Genomic DNA, 15673 nt, shown 5'->3' with positions numbered 1-15673 from the left:
AAAGTGCTGTGCTGCACCTGCTCCCGCCGACCCGCGCCCGGGCCCCCCTCACCTTGGTGGTGAAGGAAGCCGTCTTCCCGTAGTGATTCAGCATCTGGTCACAGTTCAGGCTGTGATAGTCAATGACGTCCCTTTTGATAGTCCACAGCAAGTAGGGCACTTCGTTTTTTACCAATCTGGACTGGCAAGAAAAAACCCTTGTCAATACCCTGCATCCTGGGATCCCTGGGTGGCGCAGCGGTTTGGCGCCTGCCTTTGGCCCAGGGCGCGATCGTGGAGACCCGGGATCGAATCCCACATCAGGCTCCCGGTGCATGGAGCCTGCTTCTCCCTCTGCCTATGTCTCTGCCTCTCTCTCTCTGTGACTATCATAAATAAATAAAAGTTAAAAAAAAAAAAAAGAGAATACCCTGCATCCAAGGTTGTGGGGATGTGAGAGCAAAGGGAATCAGGGTTGTTTTGTTTTTTGTTTTTTTTTTCAAGTTTAAGATTTTATTTATTTATTCATGAGACAGAGAAAGAGAGAGACACAGGCAGAGGGAGAAGCAGGCTCCCTGCGGGGACCCTGATGCGGGACTCAGTCCTGGGACCCTGGGGTCACAGCCTGGGCTGAAGGCAAATGCTCAACCACTGAGCCACCCCGGCTGCCCTCAAGTTTTTCTCTAAATGCTCGTTAATCAGCATATGTGGTAAAGTTGGCTTCAGAGGTAGAATTTAGTGATTCATCACTTACCGACGACACCCGATGCTCATCACGCCCCAAGCCCCCCTTCATGCCCGTCACCCCCCAGCCCCTCTCATGGTTTGCCTCCTTCTCTCTTTTCTCTTTCCCTGTGATCCTCTGTTTTGTTTCTTAAATTCCACATATGAGTGAGATCACAGGATAACAGGTTTGCTCCGACTTATTTCACTCAGCATAAAACCCTCCAGTTCCATCCACGTTGCTGCAAATGGCGAGATCTCATCCTGCCTGATGGCTGAGGGATACCCCGTTGTGTCTATAGACCACGCCTCCGTTAGGCATTCATCTGTGGATGGACACCTGGGCCCTCTCTGCAGTTTGGCTCTTGTGGGCCTCGGGGCGCAGGTGCCCGTTCAGATCATTACGTCTGTGTCCTTTGGGGTAAATACCCAGTAGTGCAACTGCTGGGTTTGTAGGGCAGCTTTAATTTTAACTTTTTGAGAACCCTCCACACGTAGAAATCAGATTTTAAATGATACCTGAGGTGTGTACTCTGTGACTCTCTTCTGGAAGTCTGGCAACGGGTGTCCCTTGAGGGGCCACCGTGTGTGTGGCTGAGTGATGTCCTGAGCTGCCTGGCCTGTGGGTGCCCCTGTGGGTGTGGGCACGGGGTGGGTGTGCTGTGACCAGGGGAACTAGTCTCCTCCCTGCTCCCCACTCTTTCAGAGCCAGAGGCATCACTTCCTAAGACTTATCCCAAATGCTGGACTCACAGCCTACTCTTCAGTGACGTCGGCAGCTTTTGTTGTCACTCTCTGGCATAAGTCTCATGTGTTCAAGTGTGGCATGAACCATCAAAGTATAAACGGCAGGACACAAGCGCACACACATGTATGGAGGTGCACATGGACACAGACAAGTGCATGCACACAGGCACACATATGCACATGCACACATGAGTGCAAATGCACATGGGTGTACACATGAGCACACACATGAACGCACACATAGGGTACACACAGACACATGAATGCATGCATGCACAAGGGTACACGCACATGAGCTCACACACAGGCGCACACAGACACATGCAAGCACATGTACTCACACAGATGCACATGAGCTCACACGTGCAGGCACACATGGACACACACGTACACTGGTGTACATGGACACACACGTACACGGGTGCACATGGACACACACAAGCTCACACATGCATCCAGCACCCTGGAGTGACTGGCTTTGCCACCTGTGCCCAGGACATGGCCCAGGGAAGGTGACAGTGTGAGGAGGCGCAGGGAGATTGAGGCCCACCTAGCCCACAGGAGCTCAGGTGTGGGGACCTACCATCACGTCGTGGATGTCATCTGTCTTCTCCAAAGCCACTTCTTCATTTTCTTTGCCTTCAGCCTGTTTATGTTCTGCAAACACAATACCCCGAGAGCCTGCAGTGCCTGAGTAGGGCCCCCCATGCCACACAGCCACAGCGCACCTGCTGGTGCCTCAGCAGCCTCATCTCTAGGGGCCCTTGGCAGGTCCTGAGATGCAACAGGGCGACATCAGGCTCGGGCTACTTCGACCCGTCCCGGTGTCTGCCGCATGGTCCCTCCGCCAGGTGTGGTGCTGGGGTCAGGGAATCCCAGGTGTGGGGCGGGGCAGGCAGCTTTGGGGTGGGTGTGCTGCAGGGGGCACAAGGAGTGAGATGGTGACAGGGTTGATGCGGGTCCCGTCCACCGTGCGGGAGCTGGCCTTGTGCAGACCCCAGGGCCAAGGACGTGCAGATGATCCCTGCAGAGCGGGAGGCGAGGCCTGGGGCAGAGTAAGCCCAGGAGTGACCAATGGGGACAGACAGGGCGGGGACAGCAAAGGATGGTGGCCACTGCCCAGACACAGGGGAGGAGACCTGTTGTGGTCGTGGACGGGGGACACTGAGAAGCCACCAGCTGGGGACGTGGAAGCACAGGTCTGGTGTGAGAATGCCTGGGGAAGGCAACGGCCTCCGCCCCCCCAGGGGACCCCCACACGCAGGGGAGGCCCAAATCCCAGGCCCTGCGGGCCGGAGCAGCCCTCCCCGGGCAGGTGTGGCTCACTCTGGTCCGCTGACAGACCCACACGCATGCCTTACACCGAGAGACGAGACACCTTCGATACTGTACCAGTCACCCCTGCTCCGTCATCGTCCACATTCGGGATGACCCTGGGCAGAAAGTGAAACTTCTTCTCCACCCAGCCCTTTCTTCTAAGGGTGGCCCGTATCACTGGGTAGTGCCCATAGATGGAGAAAATCTTCTTTTCCTCAAATTGCAAGAGCATATTTTAAATTAAAGAACTGAGAGACAAGGCGGTTAATTTTCTGTGTGTGTGGGGGCCTTCAAAGCAGTGACGGAGAGTGCCTGGGGTGGGAGGACGCACACGGAAACACCTGAGAACGCACAAACACAGGCAGGCAACGGGGCCCTCCTCTGGGCTGCGTGCACTTGTGCGCCTCACTCACACGAAAGCCAGGAGGCCCCGCACAACTGGGACCATGAGCGTGTCCCCAGCTCAGGGCGAGTCCTCATCAGCAAGGTGGGACTGAGGCGGCAGGGCCGGAGGTGTGCGCTCGGACGTTTCCTTCCTCTACGAAGGGACAGTGTCTTGTGTTTGGGGGTGAGGGGATGGGCGCTGAGGTCCGAGGACAAACAAGAGGGAAGAGCCATGCAACCACCCGGGAAGGGCCAGACGCATGGAGTGCCCATAGCACAAGGCCAGCCCCAGGGAAGTGACAGGTGGACATGACAGGGGCCTGGGGACCTGGCAGGGAGGTGGCAGGGGGTGCCGAGGCCTTCCCAGCTGAGGGGTGGGGGATGGGAGCGTCATGCTCATGCTGGAACCCCTGGGGCCCCCACTGCTGAGGTACAGCCTGGACACCTTCACTGGCCAGGGTCACAGAGGGTGACAGCCAGGACACAGGTGCATGGTCAGCAGTCAGCTCTAGTGCCGCACGAGTGTGTGTGGGAGCAGGGAGGGCAGGAGGGGAACGGCTCAGCTCGTGGCGTCCCTAATTAGATGACTCTGAGTTCACCGAAAGACAGACCATGTGGGGTGGGCCTGACCTAATCAGATGCATCTCTTAAAATGAGGGTCCGCGGCTTCCCTGGCGTTGCAGATTCAAAGCAGTAGAGACCTTCTCCCCTTCGCTGGCTTTGAGGAAGCTACTTCTACGGCCACGAGGGGCAGGATCCTACCGGCCAGCCGAGGGAGCCTTTCTCCGCTGAGCCTCTGGATGAGACCCCAGCCCAGCTGATGCCTCATTTCAGCCTCGAGAGACCCTTAGTGGAGGACCCCACAGATGCTATGAGATAATCAATGGGTTTATGTAGCTAAGCTCATGGTGATGTTACACAGCATCGGTCCAGGAGGACCTGCACCCCACGCCCAGGAACACACTCAGGAAAGCTTGTGCCTGCGGCCAGGAACTGTGAGTTCCAGCTCCAGCACCCACATAAAAGATCCAGCAGGTCAGGGGGCCTCCGTGAGCCTCCTTCTGTGCAGAAAATCCATCCAGAGTCTGCCCTTGTCCCCCACGGGGCTGTGCGCCGGGACACAGGGATGCGGTGAACTTGGCCATGGACGGGCGGCTCCGACGCAGAGGCAGGCTGGGAACGGGACCACCAGCAGGAGTGTCAGCACCAGTGACCCGCAAGACCTCCCAGTCTGCTTACAGTCAAAGGGAACAACTTTAGAAAAGCTGGCTATTGAAACCCACAGAGCCAAACTCCTTAGGGAACTACAAAAGGTTGTCTTCAAACAGAGTGCAAGAGTCGTAACGCATTCGAGAGGGGAGAAGATGTTAATCAGTCCACGAGGAGGCATGAAATGAGGGGGAGACCGAGCAGAGCGGACAGGAGGAAGGAGCGAGGACACGGGGACACCCAGGGGCGTCCGGGGCACCGGGGGAGCCGTTACAGATGAACACACCAACCGCTCCAGGAGAAGGGTGTAGAGCGCCACGCTGGATTTTTAAAAATCTCAATCTATGTTGTTTACCTGAGAAAACCTAAAGCGCAAGCCTACAGGTAGGTGGGACATAAAAGGAAGAAAATAGCCTTTGGGACAAAATAAATCACTGACATAAAGAAAATCATGCCATAATATATTAAAAAATTCCATTCTCCGGGAGGATACTCCTGGAGGCACCTGGTAAGAGGGCCGTCCATCATACAGAGCAAACCTTGGCAACCACAAAGTGAAGGAGTCCACACTGGTAGCAGGGTGTTAACACGCTTCTCTCGGTACGTGACCGAGCACACAGCCCAGAGATTTCAAGCAGCCTCAACGAGTTGAACAAACGCAAACAACCAGCTCTGCCCTGATGACTAGGAATAGAGTAACCCATGTCGACTTTCACACGAACGCCCAGATTGCTGGCCATAATGCAAGTCTGAACACATTTTAATGGGACGACATTATGCAGATTACATTCTTAAGCACATGCAATCAAGCTAGAAATCAGTGACAAAATAGAAAAAAATGGTACTTATCTAAAGGATACAAACACAGTGATCCAAAGGGGCAACTAGACTTCAGTGTTCACAGTGGCCACGTCCACAAGAGCCAGACTGTGGAAGGAGCCACGGTGTCCGCGGACAGAACACAGATCCACGAGGTGTGGCCTACATATACAACGGAATATTCCTCAACCATCAGACAAAGAAATCTCCCCATTTGTGACGACGTGGATGGACCTGGAGGGTGTGACGCTGAGTGACACAAGACAGCCAGAGAAAGACGATTGCCCTGTGATCTCACTCGTATGTGGAATTTAAGAAACAAAACAGGGGAAGGGAGGCAAAAATAAAACAAGACGAAATCAGAGAGGGAGGCAAACCGTGAGAGACTGAATCACAGGAAATAAATTAAGGGTCCCTGGAGCAGACAGGATCCCTGGGGGACGGGCATGAAGGAGGGCCCGTGGCGCAATGAGCACGGGGAGTTATGGGGAACTGACGTGTCACTGATTCTACCTCTGAAACCATAATACATTATATATTAATTAAATTGAATTTAAATAAAAAGTAAAAAAAGTAACAAAACGAGAAAATCTTGTATACAAGAAAAAAATAGAAAAAAAAAAACCAAAAGTATAAGCATTAACTACACTTAAGTGACCCACAATCAGTGAAAAGTAATAATGTGAATCATAAAACACTTAGAACTACATCCCAACAAAAGTACTATGAGCTAGAAGCTTGTGCAATCAGCTAACACAACGTCTGCAGGGATGTTTGCAGCCTCCCGTTCACCAGGTCCGAGGTTTCAATAGAAAACCCGAGAATGAACAAGCTGGTGGGGCTGCGTTGGCACGAAATCCTAGAGAGCACGGTGCCCCAGCAGCCAGGACCAGGCGGCACTTGCAACCCCCAGCCCATCCCCCGCACCGTGGGCTCCGGATCCCTGGGCCCCCAGCTCCCACAGACCTGCCCCGCGGCCCCACTGGGGTCAGCGCTGGGGGCCAGGCCAGTGGAGGCTGGGGAGCTCGGCGCATCACAGGCAACTCCTCGCTCCCCAAATTCCAAAACAAGTTTCCACACTTAAAACCTGTGATCCCACCCCTACCTGGACGTTTCAGCCTGAATAGCACATGACTCTTGATCTTGGGGTCGTGAGTTCGGGTTGGGTGACGAGATTACTGAAATAAATAAAAACTTTTAAAGATTGCCCCCCAGCCCCAAAGGCATTTACCTTGATGGCCTTTTCTGTTAATTGTCTTGCTATTTTGTATCTGTCTAATTTGGGGGAAGAAGTCACGTCTTGCAAAATTCCTCGTTTTAATTCTGCGGAAGAGAAACAGGCATCAAGGCACAGGTAGGAGGCCCCAGGTTCTTGGACAGGAAGCCTGCCCCCGCCCGTCACCTCCTCCCCCACTGTCACCTCCTCCCTGCACCCTCTGTCCCCACGGCCCCTCCTGCTACCCTAGGCGCCCTCTGCGCCCTCCACCCTCCGCAGGCCGCTGCCCCTGCTCAGTGTCCACACCCACGATGACCACCCCAGCCTGTGTGGCCAGCCTTCCCTCTGACAGGGCCCTCCTGCCTATTCCCCCACTGGCACCAGACTCCCATCAGCACACACCAGGTTGTAGCGCAACTGCCTTAAAAATTAAAGTGAAAACCATCCTCTCGGTGGCACACACCCCTCCACGCTCCTGCCTCAACCACCCTCCACATCCCCATTTCCTGGGCTGCACCGTGGACATGGCTCATGCTCAAGTCACACATGAGCTGATACCATGGGCCCTGGCTCCTGCGAGCACAGGACACTCGGCCGGCCAGCCCTGCACCCCCGGGACCCCTTCCCTGCGAACTGTGCCCCCGCCATGCCCTGACCTTGGAAGTACCCCGGCCTGGACCTCAACTCCGTGCTTCCCGTCCACACCACTCCCTGGGCCGTGTCACCTTGTCTGGTGGCTTCAAATTCCACCTCACCCAGGGCCCTGGAACGCACACCTTCCCCCTGACCACCTGAGCTCCAGGCACCTCCAGGACCCCCAAGCACGACAGGTGGGCAGGGCTGGCAGCAGACACCAGAGACCCACGCCCGCACGGTCAATCAGACAAAAGCACCAGAGCCATTAGGTGGGGACGGGGTTCTGACAACTGCACGTCCACACGCAGGAAACAAATCTAACCCCACCCTTCGGCGCGCTGCAGTTCATCTGAACTGGATCCCACACCTCCGTGCGAAAGCAGAGCCCTGGATCAGGCAAACCTTCCCGGGCGGTGCGCGGAAAGCATCGGCCGTAGGAGTTAAAACTGGTAAAAAGAAAAGGTAAAGCACAGGCTGGGAAAAACCATTCACGACATTACGTCAAGTGAAGCCGACAGAAAAGGGTGCGCGGTGAGCGGTTCTGTCGGTCCCTCTGTGTGGGGCTTTGGAGCAGAATTAAGTGGCGGGGCCAGAGGCCAGCGGAGGGCGGGAGGAGCGGCCGCCAAGAGGCTGCCGGGAAGCGGGCGGCCGGTCCTGGTGCAGCGGTGCGGCCCCAAAGCAGCCCCGCCAGGGCTCGCAGGTCAGCGGCCGCTGCCAGGACCCGCCCCGACCTCACTGCGCCGCCTCGTGCCCACGCTTGCAGCCCCTCACTCCGCGGCCCCCGCACGTGCCCTGTACACAGGGACCAGAGAGAAGGGCCAGGGTGGATGCAGGAGCCAGCGCTTTAGGGAGCTACCGCCACTGGCGCCTTCCACACCCGCGCCGAACAACCCACGCGCCTTGGGAGTCGACCTGGAAAGTGCTGCGTGTTTCTTAACTAAACGATCATTAAAACACCAAACAGCAAATCTTTGGGTGGTGCTTAAGTTATATTTATAAAGAGATTTTTAGCTGTAGATGCATATATTCAAAAATAGCAAAAGCTAAAAACAGTGAGTTAAGCATCCGTCTCAAGATGTTAAGAACAGTAAATTTAAACCCAAAGAGAAACAAGAAACTAAAAAGAAAGGAGACACTGATGAAGTATTTTTAAAAATCCAGCAGAGGGCAGCCCGGGTGGCTCAGTGGTTTAGCGCTGCCTTTGGCCCAGGGCGTGACCCCAGGGTCCCGGGATCGAGTTCCACATCGGGCTCCCCACGGGCAACCTGCTTCTCCCTCTGCCTGTGTCTCTGTGTCTCTCAAGGATAAATAAAATCTTTTCAAAAAAAATCCAGCAGAGAATTAATCAAGCCAAAGGCTTAAAATTAATGAACAATTGGTGAGACCAGCTAGTAAAGAAAAGGGACAAAACCTTCCCATCAGTAAAACTCCAGGCCCGACGGTTTCACGGGTAAACACTCAACGTTCAGTCTTGGTTGATTCATTCCGAGTGTAGAAAACTCAAGGCCACGCCTCGCTCGTTTTCCGAGGCCAGCCACAGACGGAACCGCAAGATCACGGGCCGGCGTGACCCCCGCACAGAGGACAGAATCCTGCACAGGAGATGCCACCCACAGCAGCGATGCAGGCAGAGGGCTCGGTTATCCCCGGCTGGACTAGAAAAGCAAACTAGATTCACCATTTAAAGGACTCAAGTCACAAATCCCATCTTAACAGATGCAGAAATATCTTAATTAACCCAAATATCCACTCAGGCTGAAAAGTCTGGATGAACAGAGACGCCCATAAACAGCCTGGCAACAACCCCCTGAGGCACCCGGCCTCTGGTTTCCAAGCACCACACCCCCGTGCCCAGTGGAGGGTCCTGTGGTCCCTGAGAGCAGGGATTCCAGCCCGGGACCCAGGAACCGGGTGATCTCAGGGCATCTGGAGGCAGCTACAGGCTGCGGTAGGGGAGCAGCAAAACGACGTGGACACAGAGGCGGGAGGGCTGAGCACTGGCCCTGGAGCATCACGGAATATGACGGCTGCTGGCCAGACACGGCCCAGACATCCAGGAGACTCCGGAGTGAGGCTGAGGCACAAACAATCCTCACCTGAAGCCGTCAGTCACGCCCGGCATGCCAACACTTCCCTGGAAACCTATGACTGGGGGCGGAACTGAGGAGGCTGGGGAAGCAGGGGAGGCTGGGGAGGCTGGGGAGGCAGGGGAGGCCGGGGAGACCAGGGAGGCTGAGGAGTCTTGCCTGGGCAGGAAGCACTCCTCACAGAGCATAGCTCCCTGTCTGTTCAGTGTGGAGAACTGGCCACTCAAACAAGGGTTGGACCCCTAGGGAGGGTGAGGGGAGAGGAGCGGGTGCCGTGGTGGTGCTGCCCGAGTAGGGGCCAGGGTCGCCACAACACCCCCCACCCCTGCCAGGCCTGTATTCCTCACGACATTGTGGGCCTGTCAACCTCCTGCACCCAGTCCCATCTCAGAGGGATTCTCCAGGGAACCCCCACCCCTGCTCAGGGGCCTTGGGCAGCCACCGGGTGCCATGCACCCCTCCTCAGGTGCACTGATAACGGGCCGCCCAGATTCCACGGGCAGGTTAGGAGTGCAGCACCACCTTCAAAGGAGTCTTCGCAAAACACTCAGCCCGAATCTCATCAAGCCTCCAGAACTCATCTCCATGTCACAATGTTCATACATTGTGTCTATCTGTTCACCAGGCAACAGATAGACAAGTCCCCAGGTAGGACCTGCTGCACAACAGAGGCTGTCCTCATCAGTAAGTGTAGGTCTCACACAAGAGGATAAAAGACAGCAAAGAGACAGGACAACCTAATGCCGTGTGTGGTCCTCGCCCAGAATCCAATCTGAACAAACCAACTCTGGGAAATACGAACGTATTCTGGTTATTGGGTTTTATTAAGGAATGACTGCCCATCTTATCAAATGTGAAAAAAGAGTTTAGTTATATATAAAATGTCATTTTTAGAGATACTTAGTAAATATTTAGATACATACTAATATTTACTTAAAATCATTGTTAAAGGGACAACTGGGTGGTTCAGTGGTCAAGTATCTGCCTTCAGCTCAGGGCATGACCCCAGGGTCCTGGGATTGAGTCGCACGTCGGGCTCCCTACAGGGAGCCTGCTTCTACCTCTGCCTGTGTCTCTGCCTCTCTCTCTGTGTGTGTCTTTCATGAGCAAATAAAATATTTGCAGAAAACTCATTATTAAAGACAAAAGACAGATAGCCCATAGTATTAAAAGAATCAATTGGGGATCCCTGGGTGGCTCAGTGGTTTAGCGCCTGCCTTTGGCCCAGGGGGTGATATTGGAGTCCTGGGATCGAGTCCCGCATCAGGCTCCCTGCATGGAGCCTGCTTCTCCCTCTGCCTCTCTCTCTGTGTCTCTCATGAATAAATAAATAAAATCTTAAGAAAAAAATAAAATAAATAAAAGAATCAATTGGTCAGGAAGATATAAAAATTCTAAATGTGTATGAACTTAATTGTATATAAAATATAAGTTGACAAAGCTGGGCAGCCCCGGTGGCGCGCGGTTTAGTGCCGCCTGCAGCCCAGGGCGTGATCCTGGAGACCCGGGATTGAGTCCCACGTCAGGCTCTCTGCATGGAGCCTGCTTCTCCCTCTGCCTGTGTCTCTGCCCCTCTCTCTCTCTCTCTCTCTCTCTCTGCATCTTTATGAATAAATAAAATCTTAAAAAAAATAAGTTGACAAAGCTAAGAAAAAAAAGACATAGAAAATCTACAATCATATTGAGATTATTTAACCTACTTCTCTCAGTAAATGAAAGATTAAACAAAAGGGGCACCTGGGTGGCTCAGTAGGTTAAGCATCTGCCTTCAGCTCAGGTCATGATCTCAGGGTCCCTGGATCAAGTCCTGCATCTGGCTCCCTGCTCCAAGGGGAATCGGCTTCTCCCTCTCACTCTGCCCCTCCCCCCCACCCCACTTGTGTGCTCTCTCTCTTTCTCAAATAAATAAATTTAAAAGAATTTAAAGTAAAAAAAAAAAAAAGAGTAAACAAAGAATCGGCAGAATATAGCAGATTTGAACATTGTCATTATCCGGCTGCACTTAAATGATGTACGTAGACACCATGTTCCTCACTTTCTCGTCTTTCAACACAGATTACATCCTAGACCAGAGAGCATCTCAATAAATTTCAAAGGATTGCAATGATATAGATTAAGTTCTCTGACAACTGTTATTAGACGTTAATAACCAAAAGGTAGCTGGGAATTTTCTTAAATGTTCAAAAATTAAACAGCACACTTTAAAATAAAACATGGACCAAAGGAGAAACTCAAAAAAGTTTGAGTTGAATGATAATAAAAATATTACATAGCAAAGCATTACGATGCAGCTAAAATAGTGATTTAGAGGGAAATTTATAAATTTAATTTCATATATTTGAAATCTAAGCTACCATCCCAAGAGTCTTATAAGAGAAAAATTAAACAAAAAGAAATGAAAGACAGAAAATAATAAAGATGTGCCATAGAGAAAATTAACAAACCAAAGGTTGGACCATTGAAATTTTTTTAAATTTTTAAAATTGATCAAGAAAAATTTAAATTAAAATTTTAAATTTAAATTGATCAAGAAAAATGAGAAAGCACAAATCACCAATATCAAGAAGGAAAAAGGGGACATCTTTACTGATTGTACAGATATTAAAATGATAATAAGATATTATGAACATCCACATGCCAACAATTTGACAGCTCATAGGAAATTAACATTTTCCTTGAAAAATACAGCTTTATCAAAACTGACATAAAATAGAAAGTTTTGGCTTATTTTGTAATTTTTGTAAATTAATTTCATAATTAAAAAGTTTCCTAAAAACTCCAGTTCTTGATGGCATCACAGATCAATCTTTCCAAACATTTAATGGTGAAAAATACCTTCTATAAGCCCTTTCATTGAATAGGGAAATAGAAAACCCTTTTAATTCTTTTTAGGTGTTCATAAATTTAATACCAAAACCTAATAAGGACCTTATAAGAAAAGAATGGTACAGCCAATCTCATTCATAGAAATAGGCATACAAATCCTAAACATTTATAAAACAATACATAAAAATATAAAACAATATAACATGACCATGTGAAGTTTATTCCAGGAATACAAAGTTGGTTTAATATTTGAAAATCCATCAACATAATCCACCACAATAGACTAAAAGAAAAAAAGTATATATTATCACCTCAATAATGCAGAAGAAAGCATGTGATAAAATGTAATAACTATTCATTTTATCACATGTAATAACTATTCATTAAAAAATTCTCAGTAAAAAAAAAAAAAAAAAAATTCTCAGTAAACCAGGAACAAAAGGGAACTTCCTTTAAAGCCCATAGCAACATCATACTTCATGCTGAAATACTGGGTACTTTTCCTCTCAGTTTCGGAACAAAAAAGGATATCCACTATATCAATTCTATTCAACATTATACTGAAAGTACTAGCCAATGCAATAATGCAAGAAAAGGAATAAAAAGTATAAAGACTGAAAAGATTTGCAGATGATTGTGTATCTAAAAGATATCTAAATGAATCTACTAGCTATTAGAATTAGTTAGCAAAGTCACCAAATGCCAAGTCAGTACAATAAAATTAACTGTATTTCTGTACGTTGGGAATAATTAGAGAGTGAAACTCAATAATTTCATCTCTAAAAAACATCAAATAATCTATGAGTAAATCTAACAAAAGAGATCTTCCATACCTGTACCCTGAAAACTGCATACTGTTGACAAGAATCAAAGAACTAAAGGTTCCTGGGTTGAAAGACTCAGTATTAACAAAATGCTGAGTTTCACCCAAATCAATCTATAGATTCAGTGTAACCAAAATTAAAATCCCAGCAGGATTGGGGGTGGGGTGGGTTAGGAGGGGTTAAATTAATAATTTGATTCTACAATTTATAAGGTAATGCTAAAGTCTAAGAACACCTGAACAAATCTTGAAGGACAGAGTCAGAAGACTTACACTATAAGCTGTTAAGACTTAGTATTGGGCAGCCTGGGGGGCTCAGTGGTTTAGGGCCACCTTCAGCCCAGGGTGTGATCCTGGAGACCCAGGATGGAGTCCTACGTCCGGCTCCCTGCATGGAGCCTGCTTGTGTCTCTGCCTCTCTCTCTCATGAATAAATAAATTAAATATTTTTAAAAAGACTTAGTATAAAGCTACTGTAATTAAAACAGTATGGACTCCGGACAGGCAGAGAAATCAATAAAACATAATGAAGAAAAAAAAATAGGCCTAGGCCTGATTTTCCACAAGGGTGCTCTTGGGCTCAGGCTGGGTCAACTAGAATCCCCGCGGGGTTAGAGTGAGCATGTGCCCAGCCCCCAGCACCTCACTCCATACAAAATAGTCAATCCCTGTGAAACTGCAGAGGTAACTGTGAAATGTAACATTATGAAGTTTCTAAAGGAAAGCACAGGATACTGTTTCCTGGACGATGGGGTGGGTACCGGTGTCCTAATAAGACTCTAAAAGCACTAACTATAGAAGAAAAGATTGACAATTCAACTTGTTTACCACTAAGAGGTTGATTTTTCTAAAGGAATCCTTAAGTGGCTGAAAACAGCAGCCACCGACCAGAAGGTATTAATAACACATCTATCTGACAAAGAAGTAGAGTCCGTCCAGAAGAGACAAAGCAACCCTGCAACTGCATAGGAGAAAACCCACAACCCGACTTAATAATGGCCGGAAGTCGGGGACAGGCGCTCCCGGCAGAGCCCCAAGGGGAGCAGCACAGGAAAGGCGGGTACATGGGCAGCTCGCGGAGGCGCCCTGCACACTCACCCATCGCCCTAAACGAACAGGGCGGTGCCCGCGTTAGCCTGGACCCGGAGCAGCCCAGGGGTCCGCGGAAAGTAACGGAGCCTACCCTGGGCCCAGCGAGGCCCCGCCCAGGTGTTCACCACCGGCAGCCTCTCGCCGCGCAAAGGCAAGCCGGGGGGCACTCGGGCCAAGGGCGGGGCTCGCCGTCACTTCTGGGGCAGCGCCGTACCCGAGCAGAGGACCCTGCACCACGTTCCCAAGCTGCCCAGCCTGGAGGACACAGGTGCAGGGCAGGGGGCCGGAGGTGAGGGGGCTCCGGGGCAGGGCTGGGGGGGTAAGGGCCCCGAGCACAAGCTCCGGGCAGGGCCGCGGAGCCACTAACCCCACCCCGCCGCCTCCGCCCGCGGGCGCCCGAAGTTGGAAGACGGGCGGGGACACTGACTGCTTTCCTCTCTCGGGTCTCCTTCCCCTGCGGCGGACGAGAGCGGCTCCATCGCGGCCTCCGGCTCGCCCTCGCTCGCGGCGGCTCCTGCAGGGAGAGGGGCATGGGCGAGGGCTCCTGGCCGCGGCGGGGCAGCCAGGGTGAGGGGCGCGCAGGGCTGCGGCGGCGCAGGGCTGCAGGGGCCGTCGGGGCTCCCGAGGGCAGCGCGGGAGGAAGGGGGCGGGCGGGGCGGGGTGCGAGCCCGCGTTCCAAGGAAGAGTGTCCCGGGTTCCGCGGGGGGCGCCTAGAGGCCCGGGGCGGGGCGGGGCGGGGGGTCCAGAGTCCTGGGCCGGGGAGGGCGCGCCGGGGCCGCGAGGACTCGCGCGGGCCGGGGCGCGGGGTCCCGTGCGGCACCCGCAGCGGCGCGGGTCCGGGTCCCGAGCGGAGGGGCCGAGTGCTCACCCGGGACCGACCCCGTGGCGCGCGCCGTGCCCCCGCCCCCCGCCGCGCTGCCCGGCGTCCCGCGGTTGCCCGGGGCAACGGGCCGGGGCTGCGCGGCGCATTGTGCAAGCCGGGCGCGCGGGGTGGGGGGCGCGCGGGGCCGGGAGGGCGCGGCGCGGCGGCGGGCGCGGGGCGTGGGGCTGCGCGGGCGCGCGGGCGGGCGGCGGCCGGAGCGGCTGCGGCGGGGGCGGCCCCGCGGGCCGGGGGCGAGGGCGCTGGGCCCGGGGCTGAGGTGCGAGGCCGGGGGCCGGGCGCGAGGGGGGCCGGGCCATGGTGTCTGCGGGAAGGGGAGGCCGCGCCACATCCCGCCCGGGGTCAAGCGGACACCAGGCGCAGGGCTGTTGGGGTCACACAGGCCCCCCTGGCAGTCAGAGGCCCCCAAGTCATAAAGACCCGGGAGTCACAACCAGCCCCGCCCCGCCCCAGGCCTCCCTCCGACCGCCACTCCCGGGTCCCCAGCGCGGAGCAGGGGACTGCACACTGGGCAACCAGGGCCGTCGGAGGACTTCGGGTCCGGTGAGGGACCCCGGGGGGCCTTGGTGTCCCCAGGTCATTCATGGGGCCAGTGCCGCTGCCTGTGAGTTCCAGCTCCACCCCGTGACCCCACCCACCGAAGTCCCCAGCGTCCAACTCTTCCTCCCCGCCTCCTGGAGGGAGGGGGGACTAGGAAAGACCTTCTCCCGCTGCTATATTTCAGAAACCTACATGTTACCTTTATCCTGCACCTAACTCCCGAGTCAACCCCAAAGTGTGGAGCTGCCCCCACTTCGCATTAGCGGACCTCTCTGCGGCAGGCAGTCCCCAGGGGCCCCCACCCAGGCTTGGGGAGGCACTCCCAGTCCTCCCCTCCACCTGCCCTCCTACACCCTCCCTCTCATTGTTTTCAGAACCCAAGAGCCCCGAAATAA

The 15673-nt window shown here is 53.1% G+C and overlaps 1 protein-coding gene across 7 annotated transcripts in view; it reads right to left on the bottom strand.

Annotated features, from left to right (window-relative positions):
• TTLL8 (tubulin tyrosine ligase like 8) overlaps window positions 1–14748 on the bottom strand; it is a 48323-nt gene extending 33575 nt beyond the window's left edge. For 2 of the 7 annotated variants that reach the window (XM_038550170.1, XM_038550172.1), the window contains exons 1-5: window positions 14286–14432; window positions 6410–6501; window positions 2842–2980; window positions 2033–2106; window positions 53–181 (exon numbers count right to left, since the gene is read on the bottom strand). In XM_038550170.1, the coding sequence (XP_038406098.1) occupies window positions 53–181; window positions 2033–2106; window positions 2842–2980; window positions 6410–6501; window positions 14286–14337 (486 nt within the window). In that variant the 5' untranslated portion in view covers window positions 14338–14432. Of the gene's footprint in view, window positions 1–52; window positions 182–2032; window positions 2107–2841; window positions 2981–6409; window positions 6502–13864; window positions 14007–14285; window positions 14434–14726 lie in introns of those variants that run through there. The other 5 variants (XM_038550167.1, XM_038550168.1, XM_038550171.1 and 2 more) reach the window with 5 other exon arrangements.
• Window positions 14749–15673: the final 925 nt, after the last annotated feature.

Source organism: Canis lupus, chromosome 10 (assembly GCF_011100685.1).
Source record: "Canis lupus familiaris isolate Mischka breed German Shepherd chromosome 10, alternate assembly UU_Cfam_GSD_1.0, whole genome shotgun sequence".
Lineage (NCBI taxonomy): Eukaryota > Metazoa > Chordata > Mammalia > Carnivora > Canidae > Canis > Canis lupus.
The sequence above is the reverse complement of the archived record's forward strand: the minus strand, read 5'-3'. Positions and strand labels throughout refer to the sequence as shown.